This window comes from Tachysurus vachellii, chromosome 5 (assembly GCF_030014155.1).
Source record: "Tachysurus vachellii isolate PV-2020 chromosome 5, HZAU_Pvac_v1, whole genome shotgun sequence".
In the NCBI taxonomy this organism is placed as follows: Eukaryota; Metazoa; Chordata; class Actinopteri; order Siluriformes; family Bagridae; genus Tachysurus; species Tachysurus vachellii.
Window position 1 is genome coordinate 12,744,286 of NC_083464.1, and position 19,948 is coordinate 12,764,233.

At 38.4% G+C, this 19,948-nt stretch overlaps 1 protein-coding gene across 1 annotated transcript in view; it reads right to left on the reverse strand.

The window, feature by feature from the left end:
- Window positions 1-15,827, reverse strand: part of si:dkey-22o22.2 (neural-cadherin) — a 107,058-nt gene extending 91,231 nt beyond the window's left edge. Inside the window, exon 1 of the mRNA XM_060869825.1 lies at window positions 14,694-15,827. Within this exon, the coding sequence (XP_060725808.1) occupies window positions 14,694-15,627 (934 nt within the window). The 5' untranslated portion in view covers window positions 15,628-15,827. The remainder of the gene's footprint in view (window positions 1-14,693) is intronic.
- Window positions 15,828-19,948: the final 4,121 nt, after the last annotated feature.

A 19,948-nucleotide genomic window follows, 5' to 3' on the forward strand; every position in this document is an offset into this window, starting at 1 on the left:
ATCTCTATCAATAGTTTGAATTTTAAGCATTGACCAAACTAGAAGTTTTTTTGATGCTGTTTTTAAGAGATTTGCATAAATTCATCACATGATCTCCATCATAGCACATATCCCTGTTCAAAGTCACCTGATTACTAATGACACTCATCTGTTTACAATCACACAACTCACTTTAAATAATCCAGACCTTTCACATTATCTTGTGAAGTCTTGCATCACTATTGCATCTGGGATGACTCCGAGCCTTAGAGCTCTGCCTGTTTAGTGTTTTGACCAGAACCTGCTTCACAGGTACTTTACTGACATAGTCACATTTCTGTCTCTTTAGCAATCCTTTCATTTTTCTGTAAATTGCATAACCCTTTCTTTTGATTGCTGCACTGGTTTTTAGAAGCCTCTCACTCTCATTCTGAGATGACATTATGTTATCTTGTCGCTCCATTGAGGCCAATTTTGCCTTGACAGTTTTCTGAAGCACACAATACACACGGCAGTTAGACTTCCATTTTAACAAGCTTTTCAATCTACATCAGGTGGGTAAAATGTAAAGCTTTTTCAGCCATTGTACATGTAAGTGAAGCATACACTCTATATCTATATTTGTGAAAGTATTCATAATTAATTTGTTATTATTAGCTAAACAGCCAGTCTGGTTCTGTGAGTATGTACTGTATGGGTAAACTGGAATACTGTGAGCTTATAAGAGGTACCAAAAAAGCATCATATAGATGTGCTGGTGAGTAGCAGTCATAAAGTGACTAGACATCAACATAGAAAAGTAACACAGACACATTTAACCCTCTGAACACTTAAAGTATTACCAATTAATTTTCAATCTTTTTCAGTAAACCTGCTTAAACTTTGTAACATCCATAAAAACCTTTCATTTTAAAATTTGCTTGTAGAAAAAAAAAGTTGCAAATCAAGGGTTGAATGAGGAAGGAGATATCAGGTAATGAATAAAAGAGTGAGAAAGAGAAATATAATTGATGATGATTATCTGATGTCTGATATCTGATGCTGCAATCTTTTGCTAAATCCATCCCTCAGAACCAAAAAATAAAAACAACAAAGGAGAGGAAGGAGGCGAGTGAGGAGTTAAAGAGGGTCTGGAGAACAAAACCATGTGTTTCTGGTTTACCCTGCAGGAGCTCAGGGGTGGGCCACTCAACCTCTGACCCCCTCAAGCCACAGGTTAGCTGCAGGCGGTATAATATGAGCAGGCATCCGGACAGCATCCGGCCGTGCTCTGCTCACCCCTCTTAGACAGAGAGCTTACAACACCCTGCCCACCACCAGCTAAGCAGTACTACTAACACTCTCCTCACTAGACTTTTAATAGTCTTACAAACACAGATATAAAGAAAAAATGAACTTCTGAAAGCCCTGGATTTAATACACTATCCCATCTGAGTGGAGTATAAATAAAAAAATGATAAAGGGAGTGAGAAAAGTGTGTCATACTGCAGTAAAATGAGAAGGAAACAGAAATAAAAAAACATGATGGACTATTTAGCAAACGAATCCCTGATCCCTGTGATGAATGCTGTATTAGTTGAGCACTGCATTATTGATGCCTGGATGAGTCTAATGCAAAAATACTATCAAATGGTGACAACTGTGCTGTTCAATTATTACCGTGTGCAGTGGAATATGAAAGGCCTTTGATAGGAGACATAAATTCCCCAGACTCCCCTTCAGCAGCAGAGTTAAGCAGCAACATCACGCCTCTGCCTGGACTCGGAAGTGCAATCAGTGTGTACGAGATATCGAGAGCTCACAGCACTCAGCCAGCACACTCATTCTAACAAGTGCCAGTGCTCTAGTCCAAGCATCTCTTTGATACCATTTGAAAGCTGTTTTTGTACACAAACTTTGCTAATCCCCTATAAAAATAAAAATAAAAATACAGCACTTAGGTAATACATTTTACATTTAGGGTATTTTGGCAGATTCCCTTATGCAAAGGGATTTACATTTATGTCATTCATGCAACTGAGTAGTTAAGGGTTAAGGTCTAGCTCAAGGGCTCAGCAGGGGCAGTTTGGCGGTCCTGAGATATGAACTCACAACTTCCAAACAAAGGTCTAGCATCTTAAAAACTGAGCTATGTACCACTTCCCCAGTTTTAAAACTGTACTGTCTTTTAGGTAAACAAATCACAATATACTGCAGATATACACTCATTACTGTCTAATTTATAATATTTTACCAGAACAGCTAAATAAAAATAGCAGTTTACTTGTCAATAAACCCAGTGTATCTAAAATATTATAAAAGTATAATAAATGTGGTCTTTCAAATGTAGACTAATCACCAAACCGGGGCAGCATACCAAACATTTGGTATGATCAAAATGTACTTGTGAACTTGGATTATCCACATAAACCTAAATACTTTTAAATAAATAAAAAAAATTTTTTTAAGGGATTATTCCTAGAAATTATGAAAATGAAAATAAAATGAATGGTTTTAATTAATTATTCTTTATTCATTTACTATCTCAAACTCACTCTCTCTTTCTGTTTAACACACCCACACACACAAATATAAACCCTCCCATCCACACAAACACCGACACACACACCCATACACACAAAGATCCACACACACACCCACACACACATATATACACACACACAAATGCCCACACACACGCACCCCCACCCCACACACAAACGGCCACACACCCACACACGCACACACACTCAAACACACAAACACACACACACACCCATACACACACACATACACACACACACACACCGACCAACCCATACACACACACAAACACCCACACACACACCCATACACCCACAAACACATTCACGCACACGTCCACACACACCCACACACACACACACACACACACACACACACACACAGACGCTCACTAACACCTCTTTGATGTTTAACTTTATATCCAGTGTGTTCATAAATCAAGCAAAAATCTAGACTGACCTTTATAACCCCTGCGGTAAACTCACTCTATGAGAGCCCATAAACATGGCTGATAATTTACAGTCACTAGCTTTAACGTCTGCAATTGAAAGAGGTTTCACCGACTGTCCTAATATTCATCTCAACCGAGAATGTTATTCATGTGAAAGCATAGATAATATAAATGTCTGCAGAAAAGGAACATCAGTAAAGAGGTCTCATTAATAATGTTATAGTTTCTCAAGGACAGCACTGAGTTTAGATAGAAACATAAAAGAGACTTATGCTTTCTTCTCCTGTCTGTCTGATTTTTCTCCTGAGCCGAAGACCTTAGTAATCTCACATCGCCTCTTGAGTTTCAGCACAAATATCACTGTCACAGACTGCACTCAGATCAACTGACAATAATCCTCCTGTACATGTAACTAAAAGATCGTGAGACAAGTACGAAGACTGGTGAAGGTTAACAAGAGTGAGCTTACACTACATCACAAACAGCTCCAGTCTAGAATCCTAAAGGGCCTTTACTTTATTCCCCTGTGGAAACCCATAAAGGATATCAGAAGGACTTTTAAAAAAAAAGGATATATACTGTAAAAGGATATCAGAAGAACTTATGATTGTTCTAAGTAGACACCCTTTAGAAAGTTTGCAAACATGAACTGCCTGAGGAACCCATGAAGAACCAGTGGGGAAAAGCGCCACTGCCTAGTCACCATGGCTGACCCTTAAACTCATTTATTTATTTATTTTTAAACAATCTTTATTCAATCTTTAAAACAGCTTGATCTGATCTGATCATCTCAAATGAAAATGGTAGTTAAGTGACATTATTTAAGTCAGAGACCAAATTGCCAGCCACATTCACAAAAATCAAAGTCCCAGATTTCCTTAGACCATGTCCTGCTTCCGAGTCCTGTTAAAGCTGCATTATATACAAGCTTGTCATAAAGCTATCACTGTACAGTTCAGCCATCAAGGAGACCACATCTTTTTTTTATACTTTTGAACATGTGCTGCCTGCAGGTTAACTGCCCTCTATTACCCTGTCATCTGGCAGAAAGGAGAAATTACTGTGACCTGTCTCACTCATGCTGAGGAGCTTAAAGCCAGCATCAAGTTCTTGTACAGCAAGAAATCTGGGAAAAGGAGTGCATTCAATTGGTGCTTTATTTGACAAAAAATAAAAACTTTGCTTAACACGAAATAAACAATAAAATAAAATTTAATACTACATACTTTCCTGGGGTGTGTTGACTTCCTCTACAGGAGATGGAGCAAAACATACCCTGTTTGTGTTTGCTTAAGGTTGTTTGTCAGGGTTGTAGTAAATCTAGAGCTTATCCCGGGAACTCTGGCCGTGAGGTAGGAACACACCCGAGGATGGGATGCATGTGAACTTATGTACACTTAGTAAAAATGTTGAGTTTTTGTTATTGTTCTTTGGTCACCACAGCATCTCATCTGATCGGGACAGATTTTATGCTGGATTTTCATACGCAATCCTCCCATTTTAGAGTTTAACTCCATACAAACAGTACTCGGGGCATAATTCAAACTTGGAACCTGGAGCTGTGATGTATCCTCTGTACCACAATGCTACCCAAACAATAAGTATTTTTTTAAGACAATGCTGGAAATGTTTACCCATACCTATCTAATGATACCATATCTAATGATCTAATTCATGTGATCTTCTTCATGTGACTGTGAGCTATGTTCCCTTCACATACTGTGAGCAATGTTCCCTTCACATACTTCTCACAGACAGCCTCCAATTTAATATTACTGATTTTCAGATGTGTATAAACCGAAGAGATGTTTGCATATTTACTTAATTGATTTTTGCAGCCCTTAAATCTCTTTTCTTTAAAAAAAAAAAAAAAAAAAAAAATTCATGCTTTTGGCAGTTTGTTTTCTCACTTTGAAGTGTGCATTTTGGAATGGGGTGCTGCAAAACAGTATGCAAATGATCATTCAGGGCTCTAATACACTCCTGTATGAAATCAGTAATAACACAGGAGGGATTCTCACCACCACACTTACATAATACTGATTTTCCGTCTTAATTCTGTGAAACTCACTGAGAACTAACCGTGCAGCATATGCTGATAGGTTTCCATGCCCTTTCTAACTCACACTTCATCAGTAATGCCACTATACTCCCACATCCACTCAGATCAGCACTGCTCCCTTATATACGTAGCAACAGCCAGCTGGTGTCACACTCTCAGTGATGATAATTAATATGTGTAATATGTATGTGAGCGTGTGTGTGTGTGTGTGTGTGTGTGTGTTGGTTATGGCTGCTACACATTATAATGCAGGTGTTCCCAAGGTATAGATGCTCAGGGCTTGGAAACAGGTGCTTTTTCACAACAAGCTGTATATGTGGGTCATGGAATAAGTCAGAATACAGTGAATGCAGGATGCTTATTTGTTTCCTACTCAGGAGGAAAAAAGAAAGAAAAAGAAACAGAGAAACAAAAAAGATTCAGATATGCCTCCAGCTCAAATATATGCCAAGCCCCAGCCTGAAAATATCTAATGATCTAATTAATTCTTAAAAATGTATGTGCTGGGTTCCTATTCCTAAGGCTCCTAAAGTGGCTGCACCAAAATCATACACTTGCAAACATTCAGCAGATAGAGAAGAGAGAGAGAGAGAAAAAGTGAAAGATGTGAGAAACACCACAGATGTGAGTTGTAAACAGAGCTGTTGCCTAATTACTGAGAGTCACTGCTTTAGCTTGCTCATATTGCAACCGCAAAGGAGGGAGAAAACATGCTGATCGCACAAACCATAAAAATGGTAGGTGCACAAATCAGACAACCTATAACATTTTCAGGTTATCAGACCAGAATATCTAACAGCATGAAGACATCATATGAAAAGCATTTAATATCCAACCTGAAAGAGTACATGACCAAGAAAATCTATCTGCAAACCTCATATTGGTCTGTAATGAGGATTTCAAATCAAATTAAAGACAAGGGAACCTGAATGCAATGACAAAAGTCTTGCTCTGGCTAAGAAAAAAGCAAAACCAACAGCATGCTGTGTCCCAGCTGCTGATCTCCAATAGCCAGAGCTACACTTCATAACTCCAGAGCCTATTATATAACAATGAAAGTTGCAAGGCATTTTCCAGTAGTCACATTTTCCATATCAGGAAAAACAATCACCGCTTATTGATCTCCTTATGAAAGTGGGTTGGAAGAGAAATCCAAAGCACTGTTGTTCATTCCATTATGTTTAATCTCATTCATATAACTTCAATCAGCTAACAACAACAGCTGCCAAATCCCAGATCAGTGCTTTTAAACCAAGAGTGCAATTTTCTTTAGCGTAGAAGAAAGTGACTTCCAAAAAAGAGGATAAAAAAGACAAAGTGACATTGCTCACTCTCTCTCTCTCTCTCTCTCTCTCTCTCTCTCCAGGAATTAAAATAAATCTGAGCCGCCATGACCAATTTACAATTTAGATAAAAAACACTGGTGGCCCTGTGTGCCTTGGGCTCAGTGCAGTTTAACCCAGACTAAGGGACATACTGATGACCTTGTCCTAGTTTATCATTAAAACTGCTCCAGGCCACTCTGTGTATCCTGTCGATAACCTATTACAACATGATAGAGGAGATGGCTGCTGCACTGCCATGAAGTTCAATTAACAGAAAGAAGGGGATGTGGACAATGAGATCACAAAATGACTGTGACTGAGCAGGCGAGTGAAGAGGACAAAAGGAAAGCAGAGGAATCGAAAGAGAGAGAGAGAGTGAAGGAAAGAGTGAAAGAGAGAGAAAATACATGTTGTTTTATGGACTAGCCATTAAAGTGGTCATTAAAAGTCTTTGCTCTATGTGTAGAATGCGATTCCACAAAACACTCTTACTCAGAAGCCCCAATGGTACAACCCGCTTGCAGAAATAATTGCTTACTTAATAAATATTTAATAATGTACACAGAAACTGAACACTTGAAGAAGTTGAGTTACTGTAGATTTACCACCATTTTCCTTGACTTCTCTCACCAGCAAGGCATTTCTACATGCAGACCAGACACACGATGTATTTTTTATACACCGCTGTATGTAAACTCTATAGATTGTTATGTGTGGAAAAACCCAGAAACATCAGCTGTTTTTGAAATACACAAAACATATCTGGCACCAAAAAGCATAAAACAACTGAATATAACTGAAATCACACTTTTTCCTCATTCTGACATCTGATTTGTACATTAACTGAAGTTCTTGTTTTGTATCTGTAGGATTGCGTGTGTTGCACTTCTGCCACATAATTAGATAATGAGCAGAGGTACAATTGTTCCTAATAACGTAGCTGGTGAGTATTCATTCATTCATTCATCTTCTACCGCTTATCCGAACTACCTCGGGTCACGGGGAGCCTGTGCCTATCTCAGGCGTCATCGGGCATCAAGGCAGGATACACCCTGGACGAAGTGCCAACCCATCACAGGGCGCTGGTGAGTATATATTTCTTTAAATATTTAATACATAAATACTGCCATATATTTCATGAGGCTGAAAAAGAAACTTTAAATCTCATTTGCAATACTGTCCTGCAGTGGCTTTGAGTTTTTTATGTTGTTATTATTGTTTTGTTTCTTTCAGTCATTTCAGCCCCACCTACAACTAGAACAAAGCCCAGAACAATGCTCAGGTCTGCCCCTTCTTTAAAAGCCAAGTTCACAAGATACACATAGTTTCAGTTGAGGATGAGGGGTTGTTTGCAGGATGGAGAACAGAATTTCATTGATCTCTAAATAAAAATGAGTTTGAGTGAGCATTACGATTTGCCTCACGTGCAGCAGAGGACTCTAAAAATTACACAGTGCCTCTTTAAAGGTGACATTTTAAATCAGTGCTGTAGGGCTCACCAAGGTTGCTTTCTTCCTTTAAAAAAGAGAGCAATTGCGCTTGCTTCTTGCCTCAGCAGCAAGTCTCTGCTGATCTGTCTGCCTGAATGACAGCTCTCACCTCACTGCTGGCAATCACAATACACAGCTACAACCTGTACCCCAAACACACGCACTCTCTCTCTCACACACACACACACACACACACACTGAGAGAGTGCCTGGTTCTGCCTGCAGTATTCACCACCAGTTCACAACCCTCCCTGAAACTACAGTATGTCTGGCTTGCTCTCGTACTAACACTGATTCAAAGAGACACAAACATCTCTCCAGGGCTTCATTTACAACCAAAAAAGACCAGTTTGCTCCTTTGCAAAGACGTATCCTGCAGTCATTTCTCCCCTCCAAATACCCTAATGCTTTCACCCTATTCAACACACAGACACAGACATACACACACACTGTATAATTTTCAGAGTGCCTCAGTGTGAGATAAAATCTCCTGTCGACATTTCTATAATGGCTGTCTATATAGCTTGTAAGTGCAGGATCACGGGCCAGTCCTAAGGCTAGACACAGCAGATGGGAGAAGAACTAATTGTACAAACTAAATAAATCTAATGAGACATTGGTGGTCTGCAGAGCCTCTTGGCACCAAAATTCCTTCTGTCATCTAAATGTGACACTGAAGGGCATGCCAAGAGAGAACATTCGAGTTAGACAAATGGACACTTTTATATTGATGTCCTGTTCATCTGTTTACAGTTTCATCATATCCTCCATGAAGAAATCTAAAGCTGTGTGCATGGGTTCTGGTGGCTTAATAAACCAAATAATCCTCCAGGAATGACTGCGTGGCTGAGCATCTTTTTGGATGCTGAGTGAGTGACACATCTAATCAGCTGCCTGTGGCTGTCTCACACATGCAGCAGGGGCAAAATCATTCTGTTTTCACACTAAATAGATATCACTCTATTCAAATACATCACCTCATGAATATGGTTATGTCTGTTGTACCAAACCTGCCATAGCAGTCATATGGTGTAAAATCTTTTGCAAAAAGCGACTTTACATTTATTTTCAGCATTTGGCAAAAGCCTTTATCCAAAACAACTTTTTATACAACTGAGCAATAGAGGGTTAAGGGCCTTGCTCAGGGGCCCAGAAGTGGGAGCCTTTAAGACCTGGGATTCGAACTTCCAACCTTCCATTCAGTAGTCAAACAGCTTAAATACTAGGCTACCACATCCCACAAATTCCCCACATGGTGTAAAATCTTTGGCAAAAGAAACTTTAGACCTACTGTATGTCTAAAATGTACAGGAAATCCATCCATCCATCTCCTGTACTGCTTTTCTTATACGGTGTCACAAGGAGCCTGGAGAATATCCCACTCGGACCGTAGGTGAGGGACACCCTGGATGGAGTGTCAATCCATTGCAGAGCACAAATGCACTCAAGAAAAACATCCACACATGAAGGGTGGAGGTGTGAGACAAACATGCTAACCACTAAGCCTCCATGCCCCCCTACAGGAAATCGAAAATTTTACAAATGACATTTTTGTTTCATGTGTTATTACAGTAATTTCTTTTCCAGTAATTGCTTAATTGTACTGGCAAATGAAGCATCTAAAAAGCAATTTAGCTTTTCTTTGCCTTATGCCTTCTACATCATAGTTCACTAGAAAGGAACTGAATTTGATGTTAATGCCATCATGAGCTTTTCTGAAATATCCCTCTTACATGGTCAGCCAGAATTGATATGCTGTAAACCTAATTTGCTGCATGAACTTGTTTCAGCTCCCCATTTACAGCTCTAACAAAAAGGTGTGCAAAAAGCTACACTTTGTTCCACCCTTTTTCCATTTTTTTTTCCTGTCATTTGTTCCACTCTTCACAGTAGGCTTCCAGGCACTTAGTGAAAGCTGAAAGGCTTCTGGAAGACTTGAAGACATCTCTGGCTCCTGCTGGCCACAATGAGAAAGCCACTCTTCTGAATGACTGATTGTCTGTGGGAGGCGAAAGGGCACGTGGCCCTTATTATACCTACAGTACACTTACCACATCTGTGAGACGCCAGGGACAAAGAGGAGGATTGGAAGATAATTGGGAGCTTGAGTCACAGAAAGGGCACTAGACTCTGATTAGGAGGTTTGAGTGAGATGTGAGCTTTGTTGTGAGCATATGAACCCACCAACCCTCCTCAATGCCCTGGACCTCTTGCCACACTGGAGATAATAATGCACTGAAACTAAGCACAGAGCAGACGGAAAATGCATGAGCAAATTGGCGAGGTTCACTAACTCTAACTATGTGCTGTGATTATTTACGGTGTGAATCTTATCAGCATTCAGAGAGTATAGATTATTTCCCGCAGATGCAAATCTAATAAGGACTCGCTCAGCATATTTGTTTATGCAGAGCTCATTTGAGAGGAACATATGCATATTTTTAGTTTATTGTATTTGCCTCACAGTCTCACTGCTTTCGTTTTTCATCACAAATTTTCCTCAGCCTCCAACCTCCCTTTCATATCACCCCAGGCAAGCTCTTCATGCAAAGTGTTTTCTGCATTCCCGGAAAGATAAAGTTGTTCCTTGCAAGGATTTTCTAACTTTCATGGGCGCTGTGCTACCTGGAGGGGGTGAATAAAGTGCTTGTAGGAGCACAGCATGGAGAAGCCTCTGCGCATTCAGCATACAAGCCATTATCAGTGTTTACTAAGGCAATGCAGGCACCACAGGGATGGTCTTTATGGGGATTAGAAGGCTGCTCTGGAGTCCTGAAGAGGCACATTGCATGTTAATGCTAGTGCGGGTAATGGAGCAGGACAAACTGTTAACCCCCTGCACTCTATGAGCAGCTTGTTAATTAAATGGTATCTGACACTGGAGTGAATCAAGCACATCGTGTCTGCCATCTGGAACTGCACATATACGTGCATAAAGTTCGTCCTGAGCCATGGGTGTAGGAGAGTTGGATGTGCTAGACACTTGGGAACCAAATTAGTGACCATGTTTCATGTGTTTACACAAACAGACTGTGTTACATTTAAGACATATTGTACAATGGTTTCTGTCATAATTACCTCCCAGAGGACCTGTGTGTTGGCTTGTTTTCACCATATGTGTTTGGGGAAACCATCCTGAAGGCTGCATCTCAGCACTACACAAGCTACAGAGTAAACCTGCAGTCAGTGATATGCTATTTCTACTGATTAGTTTTCTCACCATTGTGCTAAGTGCACTATCCTTTTGCCCTGTGTTTAAAGTGACAGGTCTGGTCCAAAGACCAACACACAGAGCAACAACATCAAAAAAATGAGTGAACTAAAAATAAAATGACATGTAGGAGTCAAAAGTTGCACAATATCAGAATATACACAAAGACCTGTGTAGTACTAGGTTTGTTGAATTAAAGGTATGAGACTGAATTTAAAATGGCAAGAAATCTGAATTTGATTGTAGTATTTTCAATTTCAATTTTTTTATTAATTGAATTGGATTGAATTGAAATTTAATTTCATGGATGTCAAAACAGGAATCTAAAATCAGAAACTGAATGTCAGGGTTAAGGGTGTGATTGAAGATTGGAAATTCAAAATGCAGCATGATACCTGATTTTATTTTGAAAGCAAACCTAAAAATGTGAATTAATAGACGCTTCTTTTTTTAATGATTATACTCCTACTTCATTTTTAATCTCAAATGTTGCACTTTTGCAAACCATATAATTATATATGAAATTATACAAAATACAAAATAATAGCATTAAAATTCTATGTATTTAGTTAAATTCTAATTTCTAATGTCATGATTATAACTGTATAACTAACTAACTGTATAACTGTATAACTGTATAACTGTATAACTAACTTAGTGTTTTCACTAAGTGAAAAAGAGGATCCTAAAAGAGGTTTTTTAAGCTATATATACTACAGAAATATAGGCTTACACTGTAAAGTACATTGAATGAAAAAGTAAATTGGCTGTGATAAATCATATTTTCAACACTGAGCTTAGCTGTTAAAATTACAGCCCTATTCACACTTCAGTTTAGGCAAAGAAATCTGCCATGGAAGAGATTTAGCATATAGAAGTAATAAACTGATTCCTCGTTCTAAATGCCAAAGTAAATTATGTGTACATAAACAGCTAGACATTCTGTTAAATATAAAGACTGATGAGCTTGTAGCTGAATCATATGTGTAATTAAGAGCCCGGAGATTCTCTTGTAAACTTGTCATGAGCTATAACCTGTTTAGCCTCTGACTTCTCTGACGTTAGAAAACAATCTCTGCTCCCCAACTGCAATCACAACATAAATCAATTGCACTCTCATAATGACGCATATGGCCATGACATACAAAAACAAACCCTTGTGTCCCACACAAAAACAGTATATACTGGACTGGAGAAGGTATTTGAGAAACTCAACGCATAGGTCCCTGGTGATTTCCAGGTGAGTAAATACTGCTGATTTATCCAAACAAACAGTGACATTTTGGATCCTGATTAATAAAGTAAGCCTGACATGACTCCATGTACTTCATCCAAACTTACACTCATAATTAGTTGGCTTCATCATAATATTTACACTAACCCTATATCGGTTTACCCAAGATGTCACAATGTATTCGTATCAATGGGGTGAACATGGCTACGGCTGTACTGTTCTTCTGTTCCATGTATCAATACTATGATTACTTGAATTCAAAAAGTATTGAATAACTATGCAGAAGAGTTCTGTTGAAAGACTCACAAATAAACACCACAAGCTCATCTATTCAGATTTATAGCAAATGAATACACACTTTTATGTGATAAACTAAAGTACTGCTTACAAACAATAATTACATTAACAAAACAATCATTGCATTCTTTAATGGTGTTTATTTTACTATCTAATATTGATAATCTACAAGAGAATGTGAAAAACAAAAACTGATGAGAAAGTGCCCGATGTGGCACATTATTAGTTCGAATTCAACACTTTGACAGCATTGACAGAAGATTCAGGTGGAGGCAAGTGTTTTTTTCCTCCATGAGTGGCGCTCAGTATTATTAACACTCTTACCACAGTGCCAATGAATGCTCAGTTCTGACTGGTCAGGTCTGTTGATAAAAGTTTCTATAAAAGCAGTTTAAAATGCAATGCAAATTCAAAGTTTTAATACCATTTCTATTGAAAGTATAGAAATTTGCAAGGGACTCATACAGTGGATGCTAAACATCAATTAATTTTAAAAATATGAATAATAGCTGCTGTGTACGTTTTGTCTAAAGATACAATCATTTTGTATTTTTGAAAGTGAATTTTGAAATTTTGAATTGCCATAAAATGAAACATATCTATAAACAAATAAGGTATGCTGTTATTGGCACATTACTTTCATTAAAATCTAATGAACTACCTCATCTCCATTAAAAAAGAGAGAGAGTTCACAGCTGCATGGCATTGACAAAATACTCCAATTACATGGTAAAAATATATCATTATATGGTAACATATTGAAATATGTTTTGCAGTATAAAAACAATTTGTAATCCCATAATGACTGACCTGAATTTTTCTGACTAAAAGGATTTCTGTTTATTGGATCAATGAATGCCATGATTCAGGACAACGCCTAAATAACAGTCATAATGAACAGCTACACAATAAAATGCTCACCATACACAATAGAATCATTAATTGTTAAAGACGGCATATCTTGGTGTATATCTAAGATGATAATTTGATAATCATTAAGAAAAACAACACATTCTGCAGTGCCAGCATAGTGTATTATATCATTTCATGCAGCAGTATTCATTATTTTACCCTTCATTATTATTGAGTCAATAAACAAAGCATTTTTTAACTTTACAGAAAAATCTAAATTTCTAGTAGAGGAATATAATGACGAGGTTCACAAACTCTAATATAATGTGAAATATAATGACATGCTATTAATTGATAGTATTTTTGTCCTTAGAAACAATGCAGTGCCGGTGTGGGTGGAAGATGACAAAAATATATTAGGATATTTTGAAAACATTTCTATTATACATGAAACAGCATGGATGTACAGATCAGACTGGCTTAAAGTGTTATTAGTGTTGGCTCAGATTTGACACTTTTTTCACTTCGATTTCCTGACACTTTAAGCTTTGTAAGCGTGTACTGTTAATTAATAAACACTGTATTATTAATAAACACTGGACACAGTTTTGATGCTGTGATGTTTCAGCTTAGTTGTAAAAGCATGTCAGTATCAGATTGCCATCAAGTATCATCCGATACCCAACATAAATGAGATTGGTCCATTTCTAACTGCATAGTAACAAGTAGCTGATTGGATATTAGTACATTATGGCATCAGGCTATATTATTTTAGACTTTTTTGTATTGTTACAGCTTAACTATAAGATTTTTGTAAGCAATGAATATAAATACCATTGCGTTTTAGACATAAATTTTGCTGGTGTCAGAAAAAAGAATCAGAATGAATATTATAAACCGAGGAAATGTTAAATTATTTTTGATATATCGCCTTCTGATGTTACCACAGATAGGGTCGTTTATTGAAATACTTTATAGTACAACAGTAGAACAATAGCAAAATGAATATTATGAGGTTTTAGGCACAGAACATTCTGTTCTGACTGAATAAAAACTGCCAAACAATAGTTTTAGCTGGTCAAACTTATAGACCATCTGTTTCAGCTGGTAAGCTAAAAGTTTTAGAGTTTTCTAATTGTCTTACTATGTTTCCTTGCATTTCTCCCAAGACTTTCCAGCTGGCACAGAGAGGCTTCCAGTTTGACCAGTCTGTGTTCAGTAGCTTGATTATACCAGTCATGTAGACAGAAGGCAGAAGTGCAGCCTTACCTCTGGCATTTAGGATTTTCACCACCACTTGTATGGAGACAGTGAGCTTATGCGTTAAGTAGACTCGTCCAGTTTCCCTCTCCACGCGCACTGATGAACCCGATTCCGGTGACAGCAACTCGAAGCGCTTCTCCTCAAACTTCTGATCCTGGACAGTGAAGATCACATCTCCTGCTTCTGCGTATTCTGACAGTTTTACTGTATAGCTGAGCTCACCAGAAACGGCTCTCCTTCTTCTTCCTCTGTGTTCCTTGGCTGCTAGTCGCGCGCTTGTGACCACGATGTGAAGCTGGAGTGGCTCGCTCTGCAGCACCACGTCTCCGTGATCTCGCGCGTAAACCGGGACGGTCAGGTCACTTGGCGCGCGGACAGAGCGGACCAGCAAAACTTGACCGGTTTTAGGAACCACGTGTATGTTCGGATTTGGAGACATGGTGAACGTTATCTCACCGTTTCTCCCCGCATCTTTGTCTTGAGCGCTGAGACGGAGCAGCTCGCTTCCTACTGCCGTTAACTCATCAATTTCTATCCTTTCATTTGTTGTAATAAACTGCGGCGGGTTGTCATTTTTATCCAGCACCTCTATAATTACGGCCACCGCGCACCCTGGTAAAAGTGCATCCAGTTCATACATCGACTTGAGTTCCCTGTCCAAACTTTTAGCTGTTTTCATGATAAACCCTGTTTTTGCCGAGAAGATAATGGAGAAATCCGTGGCGTTTTCCCCGAGTAAAGTACTTCCGACCCGCACTGAGCTCGACTCATTGCATCCGCGTCCGAAAAGCAAAACTACAGAACCGACAGGCGCGTTTTCTTCAACTTCCACATAATAAACAACTGGATTTGAGGTCACGACCGAGAACGAAAGGAAAATGGCGAGAAAACCTGCATCCATACATCCTAAAAGTTTCGTCTCTCGTCGACGCGTCTTCATGGTTATAGTATTTCTGTCAATTTGTAATACAAACACAAAGCCCGTTTTGCATGAATATTACAGATGATAAACTTTGCTACTCAGTTCACACAAATGTAAAAACACAAAACAAGTTTAAGATGCAGTCAAAGTCAAATGACAAAAAAAAAAATCAAGCCAACTGTTCACAAGGAAAAGACGTGTGATGTGGTTTGTGTCTCTCCGACCGGCATCATTCAACTCTATGAGAGTTGCAGCATCCCCTGGACCACAGCAGCACAGTCTCCATGTGGTACACAGCCCAGCCCACAAACTCTCAGCCAATCACAACGCGTGACGGCAGAACATTTCAGTTAAGCTCCGCCTACAATATCGGTAAACGCGCTTCTTAACGCACAACGCGAACGTTAGGGCGCCTTATTCAGTATTCAGAACTCCGCCTCTTTAAACGGTCACATTCTCAAATTACTGTCTGCTCTTTAAAGAGGCTTCAGTTACACGTTAAAAGCTCCCTGAATAATAGTCTAAAACCCATCCTCCCCATCAATAAAGCATAGGGACGCTATCTACAAACCAGTAAATAAATCAAATAAATTTACCTAAGATTTATATCAAAATGATAGATTTGTGTGATGAGGTGGTTCTCTAAGTCTTTACGCTTCTTAGCTTCTTTAAACAATTTCTGATAGGAAAATACTTTGTTTTGCACAGAACCTCAGAAGGACAGCTTTAAAACTCATCTTTTTTTCCTGTAGAGTGAAAATATTGATGGGAGGTTGAAGTCGTGTAAAAGCAAAACATTAGGTATAAACATGCAATAATAATCACACAAATCTCACAAAAATATACATTTTCAAATCATGCAGAAAATTTATTAGTCATTTAACCACTTTAGTCAGTAACCACTTTGTCCTGGTCAGGATGACATGAATGGGATACCAGTCCATACCAGTCAGGGTACCAAGCACACACATTATCACCTAGGAGCAATTTAGCTTAGCCAGTCCACCTACTGGCAATGTCTTTAGATGTCTCTAGTGTGGAAACCAGAGAAGAACCCACAGAAATACAAGAGAACATGAACAAAACAATTTTGCACAGACAGTAACACAATCCCTGCACTGAACGCAGACCCTGAGGTAACAATGCATCACTGTGCCACCCTACTGAGAGATTTAATCTAAATAAACAATAGTAAGATATCAAACAGTGCTTTCTGCACCAACATTATTTATGCATATTAAAAAGCTTGATTTTAGAATATCAATAACAATCTTAGGTTTGGGTGAGCAAAAAAAATCTTTACTTATTTACAGAAAGTCAATTCATTGTTATAATATTCAGTGATGATCTGTGCAGATTGTATCACTTTCTCAGTACATGGTTCAGAAACAAAACAAAAAACACAGCATATGGAGAAACTCCAGAGAATTTTAGAATCTATCATTGATGTGTGGGTGTTCTCCAAATTAGTATTTTATTTCTGTTATTCTCCTTATATACTGTACAGTAGCTTACACTCATTTTTGAATGTTTTTTCGATATATTGTAGTTAGGCATGTACACGAATACAATATAGCCTTCTAATTAGACAAAGTACAAAGTTTGTTAGTTATACATAAAACATAAAATAATATATAGGAGTTGAATTTTTCTTGTGAAAAATAAAATCTCATCTTCTTCTTGAACTGTATTTGCCAAAAGTAGTGATAAGACAGAGTGAAAAGACACTCAATTTCACTACATTTACAATGCATCTCAGTGCAGAAATTCAATATGTATATCAAATAGGCAATACAAAAATCAAGGAAATCATCTGAATGTTTCTCAGTTTCTGCAAAGTTAATAGACTTGTTAAGCATGAACACTCAGTCATAAGCCAGGCAGCAGGGAGCCTTCTCTTTGCCTCTTCAAGAAGCACAGCACAAATTACAGCAATTTACCCCAAGAGGTAGCATGTCTGTGACAGTGGAATGGGTTTCAAGTTTACAGTGTCAAATGTCATGTCACAGCCACTCATGACCAGCCTTTCATCATATTTTGGCATGCCTATGTAGAGAAAAAAGTGACAGGCTTGATGGGGTTTTGAGGAAACAATCTTATGAACCTTGAATTTTTCTGTCTAAGGTCAGAAAGACTGATGAGTTATTTTTCTTCTTGCCTCCATTTTCTGTTCTGTTTTTCTCCTCATTTCCATTTGTAGTTTGTCATTGTACTTTTGCCGTTCTTATCTTTCCAGCCTCCTTCCTTTTCTAACACAACAACTGACAGTTCAATGAATGCCAGGTGGATTTGCCTCTCTCCACTCACAGCACATCTCCACCCTTTGCATTAAGATCACATTTCTCGGCTTTATGCATCAGATCTTTAACTAATCGTCCAGATGCTCTCTGAAGGTGGAACAGTCCCAGACCCTGTCCTCCAAATCAGACTGACTGTTTATGCTCTACTGAGACATCATCCTAACATCAACACTTCACTGTCTCCACATGCACTTCTCTTCATTTCTTTGTTCATCCTTAAGTTTCATCATCCATCTTTGAGTGAATGCTGTGCAGAATCTTATCTCCTAACTTTAGTTGTGAGGAATCGGCAGTGTAAAAGTAATTAGCTGACAAATAAAAGCAATACACATCATTTAATCTAATACATTAAAATTTTAGATGATTAGCCAAGTTGGTTAAAGTAGAGAACATCAGCAAAACCAGAGCGTTTTTTTAGTCGTTAAGTTTATTTAGTTGGTCTGTTAAGTTTAGAGAAAAGCTTTAATAAGCACATTGCAATGGCAGACAGAGACAAGCAAGTAAAATTATTAATAACAATATTCATATGTACAACTACAAAATGCATTATTATAGATGTGGAAATATACAATATATAAACATACATTAAAATCCACATATATTTATCGCATCTCGCATACCTTTGTTACATTTTGAGGAGTGTAATATATAAAGAAAACAGAAGCTGCAATAGCAGGCACCAGTAAGCATACACTATGTGTGAATAACATGACCATTTGTTGAATAAAAGAATTGTGGCATAAGATGTTGCCACTCTTCTGTTCATTTCTGTTCCCTTTTTAAAAGTCTCATAAAAGTCTGACTATGTCAAATTAATGCTATCTAGTCTACAGTATTTCTTCTGTGGAGCACTGTAAATGCAGAGTGCTATCTGCCAGATATATTTACCCTCACTTGCTGAGCTCCTTCTAAGGTCGTGCCAATTAAAGACAGCAAGATTAAAACATGCACACCCACGCACAAAATTGCAATCCAACACTGGCCTATAATTACCTAAAATCACTTCATTAAATTATTGTGACAATTTGAACTTGGCAACCATACACAAACAGAAAACAGAGCACATACTCTGCCAGAAACAATTTAGTGGAAGTATGAAGAGCTCCCTGTGACCTACTGAATCAAAGTATAACCCAAATAATGATTATAAAATGAATTTACATATTCAGTAGGAAACTATGCCATACACAGTATATTTAAGTAAGTCCCGAACCAAGAAAAATTTCATTATTACATTTTTGTTGCTGTCGTTCTCACTGTTTCTGTCTCATTTTGCGCACTTTACTTTTGAATATGGAGCTTCACTGTGTTGACAGGTCTGAAGCATTAAACTGAAAAATATGTCTGTGTAAAGGTGGCTGTAATCTGAGAAAAAAACAACACAAAGTGCAAAGAGCAAAAAAGAGAGGGAGTGTAACAGTGCCCCCATGTGACCCTGTGCCATAGCAGGAGCAGTGGAGCTCATCATTGCTCATCACCAGCATCACTCATATTGGTTTGTCTGTCTGTCTGTCTGTCTGTCTGTCTGTCTGTCTGTCTGTCTGTCTGTCTCTTTCATCATATTGTGGACAGGCTCCATTTGTCCTCACACCTCAGCTCTCCTTCCCAGATTTACACAGTCACCCTCTTACTGTGACAGCCACTTTGTTTCCATCTGTAGCTTGTGCTGGCTGGAACCCAATACTGTAATCACACTTGCTCAGGGAGATGTAACTAGGTGCATTTACTCATCCTTAGAGATACCATGAAATTCGCATATAAAAGCAGCTGCATGATAGTTAAACATGGGGGAAATGGTAGATCCATTTACTGATTTAAACCATAAAAGTATTGGCTTCCGTTTGATATAAGTATAAATTCCAGCCTGAGTCACCAGAAGCCGCATTACCAAATTCTATGTATTGCTGAATTAGCCACCTGTGCCCAGCACATGCCTCATTTCTCTGGTCACCAGCCACGTAAATCACTCAATCAGCACTCTATAGCAGCTCTGCCATCAGCACCCTGCCTTACAGCTTCTGCGTAATCAATGTTGTTTT